The sequence below is a fragment of the Scomber japonicus genome, chromosome 22 (assembly GCF_027409825.1).
Source record: "Scomber japonicus isolate fScoJap1 chromosome 22, fScoJap1.pri, whole genome shotgun sequence".
NCBI lineage: Eukaryota > Metazoa > Chordata > Actinopteri > Scombriformes > Scombridae > Scomber > Scomber japonicus.
In genome coordinates, this window is record NC_070599.1 from 24,092,446 (window position 1) to 24,106,547 (window position 14,102).

The window sequence follows — 14,102 nt, forward strand, 5'->3', positions numbered from 1 at the left end:
AGAGGCCATATTGAGCATCTGGTCCTGCTTTTATCAAGAAAAGTCGTTTTGGAGGTATGAAAGTAGCTTTTCTCATGAGCTGTATTTTTGTCACACTGTCCTGACCTTTTGTGCGAGTGAATCCAAACTTACCTAGTTTGAATCATTGTTTTGTTGACTATTCAGTGACATGGTTAGCATGTGTCAATGTCAGTGTGACTAGCTAGCACATGATGTTTTGTCATGATTGATACCATGGGGACAGTTGCAACAGTTGCAACTGTCCCCATGGTAAGTTGCCTAGTCATATCAAAACAGACCACAAAACAGTATGTTTGAAGATTGTAAGTTCAAAATATGGACAATTCATGTATTTTATTGTGCCTATATTCATGATGAACAGAACTGGCAATTATATTATAAGACAATGAGAGACTAATGCTATTGATAAACAAAATAATTCCCCAAATATCGAGTTGAGCAAAAATCAGAAATTATTGTTCTATCTGTTGTGCTATGGGACAAATTAGCCACATACATGTTTCTGTGAAAACAGGAGAAAAGTCAATTTATTTGTTGTCCTATAGTAAATAAATCATCTAAAAGTAGAAATTGTATTCTGTTTTTCAGTATGCCAAGAGTGAGGAAGAGAGTCACTAACAGAGGGGTTCCCCTCAATATTTTGGAACGAGCTTCAGATATTGTAAGAGATGAGGGCAAATCAATCAGGGCAGTAGCCAAGGCCTTCGACATATGCCACACCACATTATTCAGGTTCCACAAAAAAGAGAGACTTGCAAGCAGGACATCAAATAAGATACCACTTGCACGTACTAGACCAGCAAAAAAGTATTCTCAGAGGACCAAGCAAATTATTCCATTCTTTTTTTCTCACACTGAAGTTTTAATAGCTTCAGTAACATCTGTCAATTGACACAAGGTAGGCCTATGATAAATATTGCTAAATAAATAATAATAATAATAATATAATTATTATTATATTATTATAATTAGTTCAATTTAATGTGTTTTTAATATGTTGCAACCGTCCCTGATCCGTGTTGCAACTGTCCCCATGTTTGGGGTCAGTTGCAACATCTGAATTTTTCTATTCATGTTATATGTAACCATCTTTAAATGGTATGGGTAATTAGCAGACATGTGTAAGTTTAATATGTAAAGGTTTGGTGGGCCTAGTCCAAATAGTAGAGTAACTGAGAGTAATGTAAAAAGTGTTGAAACTGTCTCCAGTCTCCCCTAGTTATAACAAAATTAAAAAATCAGCATTCAAACATGTTGCTGTATTCTTTATATTCTATAATGTGTTCTCCTGGACCAAAAAATAATGATTGTAAATGTCTTTTTTCCATGAATAAATTGAAGCTTTTAATATTTAACATGTTACTGAATATATATGTTGTTTTTAATTATTTGAAATCAATATTTTTTATAATTTGTAAATGAATCATGACGTGGGCTGAACTTGTACTGCCTGAGTCTGTAAGTTTATTTGTTGTATGTTCTTATCTTATCTTTTTATTGTGGATACTTCTGCAGTACAAGGTCCATCTTCAGGTTGGTAGTTGGCGCAGACAGAGCAGACAGGTGGGTTTGTCTCCTTAAACTTACATTTAGTTCAGATCAACTTAATCTCCTTAAACATCGTATTTCTATTTCATTATTACACCTTTTTTTCTGTGATAATGTTGGATTGGCACTCTTTAACCTCAGTGTCAGATATCTGTTTACTGTTTTTGGTTTGTTGTGCAGGATAATGTTCAGCTGTGTCATGAATGACTGCGAACCACAATCCGCCACAATCAGTAAGTACTGTGTGTGTGTGTGTGTGTGTGTGTGTGTGTGTGTGTGTGTGTGATGCTATGCCACTGTGATGAGCCCCCTGCAATTTCCTTGTACGACTTATACAATGACAATGAAGGCATATTCTATATTCTATTCTAAATTTTAAAAAATATAAAGGCATCCTTCCTCTGAAATGTAGTGGAGTGGAAGTAGCATGAAGCAAGAAGCTTCAAATGAAAATATTCAAGTAACGTACAAATACATAAAAATTGTAGAAGTTTCCTGTCAGCCTCTGCCTTTGCTAATTAGCAAGTGTTAGTATGCTAAACTTCCTGTTTTTTCATAATCTTTCAGACACATCTTTGTCTCACGTCCTTTGAAGCAATGATTTTAAACTCAATCGCGAACAACAAAATGCATTTTTTTGCCCACATTAACTGTGTATAGTGCAGTCATCCCAACCTGCAAAAAGTCATTTCAATTTCAGGTCCGTTCCAGTGTGGGTGGGGTGCGATTGGTCTGATAAGCAACAACACAGAGCTATCATGACACGTTGCTCTCACACGCCCTGCATTGATAGTCACACAAACACATGCACTCTTGCATGCTCGCTCCAGATTCTGGGAGATTATATCTCATTTGGGGGCGTCAGTGAGCCACTGTCAATATGCAGGAGACTACCGGAAATTCCTGGAGAGTTCAGATGTCTTAATAGTGACTTTTACCCATCACAAGGAAATATCACTGCTCTTTTTTCTTTCTATTTTTTTTATAGTTTTATTATTATAATGACAGTGACTAAGACTGTAAGCATGTACATGCCCATGTGGTTTATGGTAAAGAGCTCTGATGGTGATCCACAGTGGCCGTTCTAGCTTGAATGACGCCCTGGACGAGACCCCTTCCACAAGGACTAAAAATATGTTAAATATAAAAATTGTAACAAAATATGTAGGAAAAAAAAGAATAATATAATAGAAATGAAATAGAGAATAATATTTCTCAATCTCAATTAAGGAGAAGTGTAAATGATGATACATGTAAATGTGTAAATTAATTTGGTTGATTCGCACTTGATGTGTAATTGAGTGGCTCCTTATCTCTATCAAATGATTGTTCATCGAGTCAAAATGGTTATAACTCAACAACATGGAAATTTGCCACCACTGCATAGGCCTATGCAAATACGTAGGTTTAGTTTTAACTTTAGTTGGAACTTTTCTTTTCTTTTTCTTTTTTTTTTTTTACAAAATGTTTACTTTTCTCAATATACATTTGTTCACTTACGTGAGACCAGACTACTATCACGCTTTTTCACAAATTTTACATTTTATTGACTGACTTATTGGGCCAGATGCAAGAACCACTCGTACACACAGAGTCGTTCTTCAGCCATGCTTACGGGTGAATTACGAGGATTTGCCGCATTCACCAATTTTCTCATATTTTGGATTTTCTCATAAGTACGAACAAAATTTACGAGTGATGCAGACCTGTCATACCTGTCACGCACAACCAACCTGCAGTCCTCCAAAGCAATAAAACATGATTGCTACTGTCTAATTGTCTAATGGCAGTGTGCCAACGATATCATATCTATATGATGTTAGTATATAACATCACATACTAGATAAGCAATATATGATAATCACTTAATGAACACAACTGGGAACGCCTCTGGATCCCCCAGGAAGAGCTGGACGAAGTGGCTGGGGAGAGGGAAGTCTGGGCTTCCCTGCTTAGGCTGCTGCCCCCGTGACCCGACCTCGAATTGCCCAATTCGCTCATATCAGGGATTGCTAATGCACAAACATATGCCCACATACAAGCTATGAACACATACTGTACACTATGTTCTTGCCCTTATTTCCTCCTATAAATTCAAAAGAATGCAATTTTTCCATGGCGTGAAAGCTGTCCCATCTTGCTCGCTGCCGTACACAGTGATATAACCATAGAAGACAGCCAGGTGCCTGTCTGCCAAAAAAGTAGTCTGAAATTGTGGTGGATTTTCTTTTCTAACTCTTCTCAAAAGGTACAGGAGTAGTTGTTTAAAAAATACATTTCAGGACATAACTAAACAACTGAGTGCTTAAATTGCAGAACTAATGCATTAGGTTATTCGTTACGTTAAAAGGTCAGGTTTTTGCAAGTAATCACTAAGATAAATACAGCTAAACAAGGTGTCAACTAACACTGTTTGTGTCATTTCAGGCATAAGTGAAGACTGATCATCAGTCATGAAGTTCAGAGCTTGTAGAGAAACGATGGTCAGCTTTTACTGTCCGAATTATGCTGCCATCTTTGTTTTCCTGGCTGTGTTTGTCTTCTTCTATGTACTTTTTAACACGGACGTCCTGGAGGTGAGAATTTGATCTTGAGTGGGTTTTTCCACAAGTCCTAAAACTAGATACAGGGAACGCAATTAAACAAATGACAGAATAAAACTAATTTCTTTATATAATCAATGTAAATTATCCAATCTAACATATTCAAGTGAATATGTGAATTGATTTCAGTCACTTGTGTGACATGTTATGCTGGAATACAGTATGTGTTCATCGCTAAACAAAATACTTCTCATTCAACCTGAAAAGTGTGACAGTTTTTGGCTCAATGATGTGTTTTTACTTGTTTCTGGGAAACAATGGAGCTCTATGGCACAGGAATAATATACATATGCCAGACCTGGACTATGAAGACAATACTTGATAGAATGATTAACTAATTCAGGAAACATACAGTTTTCCATCAGAATAACTCGTAAGAACACTTCGGTTGTGTTAGATCTTAACATCATAATTATATTGTAACATTGTCCCCATTTGAAAATTCATTAAGAATGATTTAGCAAAGGAAGGAAGATTCCTCTCCAATAAATAGCCCACATTGATTTCATTAACATGTAAACTGAAAAGAAACATTTAAATTATTGTTACAGTTGTTACTGAAATGGACTTGAAGGATATTCTGACCGTAGTTCTACTAACTTTTTTATGTTGCAGTTATCATCGAGTCTTTGATCAACTTCTCTCATCAACTCCTACAAATATTCAGTTGATTTTCTTATTAGCAGAAAAATATTCCTTTTTATTTCATTTAGTAGTTTCATGTTGATCGATTCTTTTTTTTCATCACATCACTCTCTTGACCTCCTGCCAGTTTCAGCATAAAGGAAGCCTCACCGTTCCTGTCCCAAGACGTCACCTCACCTACCGCTTCTGCAGCTTCGAGCCGCTGTCCCCTGAGGATGCTCTGGAGGAACGCCTCCTATTAGACTCCATTGCTTGGCCTGAAACTCCATCCTTGCCAGCTCCTCTTTCCCTGGAGCAGACCACTGATCCTGCCCACAGCAGGTTCACTGTTCTCCCAGAGAGGGGTGGACAACAGTGGCACGTAGGGGATCAGCTGGAAGTTATGATCAAAATGTACGACTTCCGGGGACGTCCCAAGAAGTCTGGGGGAGACGTCTTATTTGCCCGTCTGCACAACCGATCACTTGGTGCAGGTGTGGCTGGGAAAGTGTTGGATCATCTCAATGGCTCCTACTCGGCTGTGTTTTCTTTACTCTGGGAGGGAAGCGCACAGGTTGAGGTAACTATGTTGAATCTAATTGTTTCAATCTTCTAACTGACAGTTAGCTAAGGCCCACCTTCCTCTAACACATCATTTGTGTGCCTACAGTTCAGGGAAGTTTCAGAATGAATTAAGAAAATGCTTCAATGACACACGGGCAAGGCTTTTAGGTGTGTCCTCATTACAAAATTGCAGTGGATCATTTGCTGATTAGGATTTCTATATGTCAGCTTGATGTTGTGCCATACTCTGGACCAACTAATATGAATCTTCTTGATATGAATAATCTTCTCAGTTGAGCTGCCTGTTCCACCAGTATAGACTGACATCTAGTGGCACACGCTGTGCACTACAATACATCACCCCAATACAGAATCACCTCATCACTTTAATAGAAAGAGGAGTGTCTTTATATTTGATGGTATATAATATCTATATAAAATAAAATAATCAAACCAAGATAATTAAACTACTTAAAGAAATATCATTGGGAGGTTTTGCTCAGCCAGCATCTCGTAGTGGACTTTTATAATGTCAAGTCAATTTAATGTGTATATCTCATTGTCACAAATTACAAATTTTCCTTAAATACTGGGCAATACTACATCCTCTTTTGTCAATTCAAACAAGGAAATAAAACATTGAAAAAATCGATGAAACATGAATGTAATGCTGAGTATACAACTGTTAGTGGTAAGGTCAAATTTCCAGATTACGTTAGAGCAGACAAACACACTAATTCATCCACTAAGCTTTTGATCTTTGTGTTTTTGTATTTGGAGAGGCTTCAAAAAGAGAACACCCTCCTTTAAATATTATAGTATTGCTCTAACTACAACCCCATGCATAGTACTACACAATGTGAAGAAATTCGAAAATTAATAAATCTGCTGTATCTATACAGTTTCTAAACTATGATTGGATGATCGCTGCTTTGTGGAGAGGTTCAGTGAAACATAAGTTCTCCAGAATATCTGGAGATCAATCTGGTTTGAACCTGAAACAAAATGTGCAACTTTTAGTAGTGTTCACTTTATTTGTCTTTATTATGATAACAGTTTCAAGTAATGGGATTGAACTCTGGTTCTCTGTCCTTTCAGGTGACACTGGTTCACCCCAGTGAGGCTGTCACAGTGCTGAAAAGGATAGACAGAGAACAGCCGGATAGGATTCGTTTCCAGAGTGGCTTCCACTCAGGCTCAGTCTCTGAAACTACCATCTGTAATGTCTGCCTGCGTCCGACAGCACAGTCACAGTGTAACTTCACTGATCTCACTACAGGTGAGCCCTGGTTTTGCTACAAGCCAAAGAACCTGAGCTGTGATACCAGGATCACCAACTACCTCAATGGGTATAAAGGGAAACTCGAGGTTAATGAGAAGAAGCTCTTTAAAAGGTGAGTGAGCAGAAAGATGTGACTGGCTTCTAATAGAAACACGAAGTGTTACTTGTGTATCTCTTTGGTGAAACATTGTGAAACTAGAGGCTGTAAAAATTGAACCTAGAGATGTTTACAGTCTAAAATAATACAATAAGTTGATGGGCAGAGTTCACTGGAGATGCTGAAGTAGATTCTTATGGATGAGGAAGATACAAGAGATGATGATTCTCAGTTCAGGTCCTTTTATAACAGCACTGTGTCGATGTCATCATGCACATGCTATTAGAGGAAACTGACACTGAACTATGCTAGTAAACAACTTATATAGAGAACATAGGTGTGTCTACAACATGTGCGATATCACTCATGAGCCACTTGGTTTCATAATACACCTGATAGTATTATAATCTACCTAAAGGAAAACATACAGACGTCACAGTGTTTATTATCATCCTAGCTGGACATCAGACTTTCTGATGCTGCTCATACTAACATGTTCACTTCAATCAGTGTGAAATCATAATATCAAAAGTGAAATAGATTTTCCCAGTGGGAGCAACTCCTGATTCCAGAGGTGTTTTTACCCACTCTGTATTCCAGTGGCATAGATCATAAATTCATCAACAGCTGACTCAAACTCTAAAGAAATGTCCTCCTTTTCGCGTCTTATGCTGTTAGTGTGGTAATGTGTGTAAGATGTCTTTCATGTATCCTTCTCTTCAGTGGTATTAACATGAAAGTCTCCATTCGAGTTTCAGGATCTTCTAGTGTCACTGTGTTGCCAAAAAATAAAGATAATGCACCATTGTTTCTTCTACCACCATAATATATATATTAATCATTTAAAATTGAATGTTCTACAGATTATTAGAATGAAACCAGTTTCAGGCCAGTGATGGAGCGCAGAGTACTAGACTATAACTGTTAGCTGTTAGTAGTACATCCTGTTATTATGGAATGAAGGTAAGTCATAAATGGTTTTACTGCTTCTCAGATCAACCGGAGGTGAAGAGCAATATTGTGCAGTCTGGACCTGTTGGCTATTACTACAAGGATGTGTGGCAGTCAATAAGTGGCCCCACAGTCCGCCAGTTCAACAGTCCTTCTGTTATCAACCACTGTCTGAAAGGCAAGGTGGTCCACCTGTATGGAGACTCTACCGTCAGGCAGTGGTTTGAATATCTCAAGAAATCACTACCAGGTATTAATGAATAGAAATCTCTTGCAAAGCGAAGCTTTGATTTTGTTCATACTGCACTCACCAATTCTTTCCTTCTGTAATACTTGTAGATCTCAAGCAGTTCAACCTGCACAGTTCAGTCAGAGTCGGACCTTTCATGGCCTTAAACTATGCAGACAACATTTTGGTGACGTACAGATTCCATGGTCCTCCTGTTGGCATGTCTGCCAGCGTCCCAACTATCGAACTGCACTACATTGCCAATGAAGTAGACCGTTTAGTTGGCGGAGCTAACACCATTGTAGTTTTTGGCATCTGGACACACCTCAGCAGTTTCCCCACCGAGCTCTACATCCGACGGCTGCAGAACATCCGCAGGGCAGTGGTGCGGCTGCTGGACAGGGCTCCAGACACTCTGGTTATAATCCGGACTGGAAACCCCAAAACTGTGACGCCTGTTACTGTACTGTTCAACAGCGACTGGTATTCGCTGCAGCGTGACAAGGTGCTCAGGGCCATGTTCAAAGGGCTGAATGTTCACCTGGTAGATGCCTGGGAGATGGTCTTGGCCCACCACCTGCCACATAACATCCATCCACAACCTCCCATTATTAAGAATATGATCAACGTGGTCTTGTCCCACATATGCCCTCAAAAGAGCAGCTAGATGTGTGTTTGTGATCAGTGTAGTTTATCACAGTTACCTTTATGTTAAATTATTATGATGGTTGCTGGAAACAGTTTGGGGTAAGAGATCTAATATATAGGGTTAGGGTTAGGGTAGGGTTAGTGCTGGTTTCACAGTCTGACAGCTGCAGGGAGGAAGGACCTGCGATATCGCTCCTTCACACACTTTGGATGAAGGAGTTTGTCATTGAAGGGGCTCTCCAGTGCGGTCAGCCTCATGGGGTCGGAGTCCTTGGCTATAGTTCTCCTCTCTCCCACCACATTTACATTTTTACTTCAGTAGGATTTTTCATACAGGACTATTTTTACATTACTGTATGTATATCTGAACAGGCTGTATATACTGTACATAACCTACAACATGAATATAAGTAATGCCTTTGTTATCATTTAATATTCATCTCATCACTCAGAGTCACCTACAGCAGTAAAATGTTTTTTGTTTTTTCTTGTTTTACATTATTGTACTTTTACTCAAGTAAATGATCTTAATACTTTTTATTTCCACCACTAGCCCCAAGTACTATTAAAAAAAACTTGGCTTGGCTAGGTTTAACCTGCTGCTTAATGTGTGGACGTAAACTAACCTGACAGCGATCTCCGACACTGTACTGCATCCCAGCAGTGATGGAATAATCATAACAACTAATAACTAACGATTCCTTTCTTGATTGATTGATGAGTTGTTTCATCTGTGAAATGTCAGAAATGGTGAAACATGTTTCTCAAAGTCAAAGATGCGACTTTAAATGTCTCATTTTGTCCCAACGGACAGGAAACAACCCAAAAATATTCAGTTTAAATTGTCAAAGAAGAATAAAAACACCAGAAAAATATTCACATTTCTGCAGCTGGAATCAGAAAATGTTGTTGACTTTTTCATTTATAGAATATAAAGAATACAGCAACATGTTTGAATGCTGAATTTTGAATTTTGAAAAACGAAAGAAAACAAAAAAAAAACGCAAACAAACATACATACATGTGTATATATATATATATATATATATATATAAACTTGTTACCAGAGCGGCTCGTTGCCATATATATTAGATATTTTACCCCAAACTGTTTCCAGCAACCATCATAATAATTTAACATAAAGGTAACTGTGATAAACTACACTGATCACAAACACACATCTAGCTGCTCTTTTGAGGGCATATGTAGGACAAGACCACGTTGATCATATTCTTAATAATGGGAGGTTGTGGATGGATGTTATGTGGCAGGCGGTGGGCCAAGACCATCTCCCAGCAGGGGTGGATTGGCCATAGGGAGTAACGGGACTTTTCCCGGTGGGCCGGTCAATAATGGGCCGGTGGCTGCCGTTTTTTTATTTTTTTTTATTTGTTTATTTAGTTTTTGCTGCACCTTGCCATGGTAACTCTCCCGGCCCAGAGCAGAGACATGCACCGGCCCACAGAGCTCCGCTGCAGCCTGCAGACACATTAGAGACCCATTGGCTTGTCTGTCTAAAGAGTACCTGGCCCAGTGGCCCTATGATAGGCTACAGAGGGCCAGGAGTCCCACCCACGCTGGTTCTTGACCCCGCCCACCCCCCATCCCCCCCCTCGTCCAATCACCTTTGATGACAAGCAATCAGATGAGAGATAGTGAGGGATACTACTACAACAAAATGGACAATGCGGCTAAAAAGCGAAAAGACGGAACGGAAAAACAAAGAGATAAAAAAAGAAAAGCTCTAGCAACCGACGCTGCTACGAGCAAAAACATTTCAGAAATGTTTGCTGCGGGGGCCAGCGTGGCCGGAGCGGCTTCAGGAGTGGGTCCCTCTCAGCAGCAGGTGTCAGGTGAGTCAAGTGAGGCTCCCGCTGCCATGGTGGTGCAGGAGCAGGAGGTTGAGGAAGACTCTCCACCATGTGGAAGTGATGATACAGTCTTAAGCCGGTGTGAGCCTGCCAGCATGGTGTGGATAAACACTCATTAAATGTTCAGAACGGTTACTAACTGTCTATGAACTTTACTTAACATAATAAATAACTCTGCATAGTGTGGTGTGTTACAACTAGGCCTAAATCTAGTTATCTAAAGTATTGGAAAACAATAACCATATTCATATACTATCCTGATTAATTGATTAGTTGCTTTTATTAACCACTTAACCACTATTTTCATCAAAGGATGCCACATAATTACAAATCTGCAAGCTTACAACTCACATGTTGCAATGTCATGTGGTTTGAGCATGTAGATCTGATCATTTCTACCTATAATGACATCCGCCAAATCAGGTCACCAGAGTTAAAGTGTTTTAAGTGTCAACATGCACCTTTCTTTGTGCCTATAGTCTGAGCATGGATTGTAGTGGGCCGGTCTGGACCAAAAAGTCCAGGGCCGAATTTTTGTCCCAGTCCAGGCCTGTCTCCCAGGCATCTACCAGGTGAACATTCAGCCCTTTGAACATGGCCCTGAGCACCTTGTCACGCTGCAGCGAATACCAGTCGCTGTTGAACAGTACAACAGCAGGCGTCACAGTTTTGGGGTTTCCAGTCCGGATTATAATCAGAGTGTCTGGAGCCCTGTTCAACAGCCGCACCACTGCCCTGCGGATGTTCTGCAGCCGTCGGATGTAGAGCTGGTGGGGAAACTGCTGAGGTGTGCCCAGATGCCAAAAACTACAACAGTGTTAGCGCCGCCAACAAAACGTTCTACTTCATTGGCAATGTAGTGCAGTTCGATAGCTGGGATGCTGAAAGAACGGAGAGGAGGACCATGGTATTGGAAGGTCACCAAAATGTTGTCTGCATAGTTTAAGGCCATGAAAGGTCTGACTTTGTTTGAACTGTGCACGTTTAACTGCTTGAAGATCTACAAGTATTACAGAAGGAAAGAATTGGTGAGTGCAGTATAAACAAAATCAAAGATTTGCAAGAGATTTCTGTCCATTAATACCTGGTAGTGCTTGGTTGAGATATTCAAACCACTGCCTGACGGTAGAGTCTCCATACAGGTGGACCATCTTGCCTTTCAGACATTGGTTGATAACAGAAGGACTGTTGAACTGGCGGACTGTGGGGCCACTTATTGGCACTTATTTTGAATTTATAGGAGAAAATAAGGGCAAGAACACAGTGTACAATATGTGTTTATAACTTGTATGTGGGCATATGTTTGAGCAGTAGGAATCCCTGATATGAGCGAATTGGGCAAACCACTGGCAGAGTATCTGGTGAGGTCAGAAAACCTGCAGTTGTGGCAAATTTCCATGTTGTTGAGTTATAACCAGTTTGACTTGATTAACAATCATTTGATAGAAACTGATAAGGAACCACTCAAGAAAGCAGTTCCTCCGAATTGTACTAAAGTGAGAAGCCACTTTAGTACAATAAAGAACTGTAAGGAACATTGTGTCTGTTATTCCTGCTGTGGTTAATATGTTGTTTATCTGGGCAAGGCTTCTTTTATTTGCTGTAACTTTGTAACTTTGCGCCCTCCTGTGGCCAGTGGTGGTAAATATAATGACCAAAAAATCAGTTTGTCCCTTTTGCTATTGATGACCACAGGTGTGGTATGTACTTAAACTCCGTGATTTAACCAGATATTAATCAAGGAAACTGCCTTTATAGAAATTTAAGTTCATGTTATATTATTTGAGTTGCCTTTTTATTGTTATTTCTGTCTTTTTGTTCATTTCCATGAACTCATTTTTCCAGTTTTTGTAAACAAATTACAACATTAAACAACAATAACAATAATAATATAATGTTCAACAACAAACAAAAATAATACAGACAGAAAATACAAAAGTGAATATCAGCTGAGGTAAGACACTTGATATTCTTAAATTAGATGACATTTGAATTCTCAATTCATAGACATCATGAAAACTAAATGTGACTGCTAACCTTTTTCATATGTTCATCAAGTTAACTTGCAGCAGAAACTCAGACTCCTTAGGTTATAAATGATTACATTTCACACAAATAGTGTTTTTGCAAAGCACAATGTCTGGGTTTGCAAACATCTGAGTCACAAGGCTCACTAGTAGTGAGTCACACTTTCACTAGTACAATAGTTTGTTTATTTTTTTCTATCTTGCAATTTATTAGGTCATGTATTTTTAAAACAGATTTTAGTGTAATTATTTACTTTTAGACACTACATATGTTTTTTATCTTGCTTTTGGTTTTATTTACTCTTACACCTCTTGTCTTTGTACTGTCTGTTGTTTGTTGCTCAATACTTTCATGCTTACATTGAGCTGCTGGTAACCTATCTATCTATCTATCTATCTATCTATCTATCTATTGTCACACATCTTTTGTTTGAGAAGCAAGTGTCATTTGAACTTTACTTTACTCAGCCTTCCCTCAATGGGAGACAACAGTGTATCATCATTGTAGTCCTGGTTGGACAGGAATGGATAAGGTTTAACTGACTCCTGTAATGTGCAGAAGTGTGAGGTGTGATCTTTGTCACTGAAATGTAAACATAGAGATACCTATGCATCATTTTTGGCACAGTAGTGTATGGGAGTGGTTAATTAGAAAGGGCTTCAGGATACATTGCAGGATCTATGTGAGTTCATTATATTCCCTCAAGGTGAATCTCTGCTGAGGTAAGACACATAATATTCTTTAATTTATTTGACGTTTGAAGTTTTAGTTCATAGACATGAAAACTAAACGTGACTGATAACATTTCCATATTTTTTAATGAGTTTACTTGCTTTAACTTGCAGCAGAAACCCTGACTCCTTAGGTTATAAGTGATCACATTTCCCACAAATTGTTTTATAACAAAACAAATTATTGCATCAAAAGATGTGTGTGTGAAAGAAATGATTGTGAACATGTAAGCAAAACACACACACATTAACTCTGCCCTAAATGCATCATGGCAGCACTCTTTCAGATTAAAGTAAGCAACCTGGAACCTGAGACTCAGACATAGAATTTGACTGTTAACTATATTTGTTAACACTTGGCAAATATTCAGCATCCACTATGGGTCAGAAAGAGAAATGTTATTTACAGCCTCCCAACCAGGCTTTTGAATAAGTTGAATTAGTGATTTTGGTGTTGCTGACACATCCTGATTCACACATCATCTCTGCTGTTAAGATAAATTAAGTGTAAAATTAGCCCAAAACTGCATCCTTTACTAATGATAGAGTACTGTTGAGTTACCGAAAATGGCTGTTGTTTTAGTCCAGACCTCCTTTAAGTATAATGACTCTACGATCATCCACAGCCAACTTTGTAAATCTTTACACGAACAGCAGGAATAACAGACACAATGTCCCATTTACAGTTCTTTATTGTACTAAAGTGGCTTCTCACTTTAGTGCAATTCTCAATTTTGATTTGTAATTGAGTGGCTCTGTATCAGTCTCTATCAAATGATTGTTAATCAAGTCAAACTGGTTATAACTCAACAACATGGAAATTTGCCACCACTGCATAGGCCTATGCAAATACGTAGGTTTAGTTTTAACTTTAGTTGGAACTTTTTTTTTGTTTGTTTACTTTT

The 14,102-nt window shown here is 38.7% G+C and overlaps 1 protein-coding gene across 1 annotated transcript; it reads left to right on the forward strand.

Moving 5' to 3' along the window:
• Positions 1-4,049: 4,049 nt before the first annotated feature.
• LOC128383580 (NXPE family member 3-like) lies at positions 4,050-8,586 on the forward strand. The gene is made up of 6 exons (XM_053343180.1): positions 4,050-4,145; positions 4,945-5,376; positions 6,459-6,754; positions 7,463-7,524; positions 7,725-7,940; positions 8,030-8,586. The coding sequence occupies exons 1-6, from the start codon at positions 4,050-4,052 to the stop codon at positions 8,584-8,586; spliced, it is 1,659 nt and encodes a 552-aa protein (XP_053199155.1).
• Positions 8,587-14,102: the final 5,516 nt, after the last annotated feature.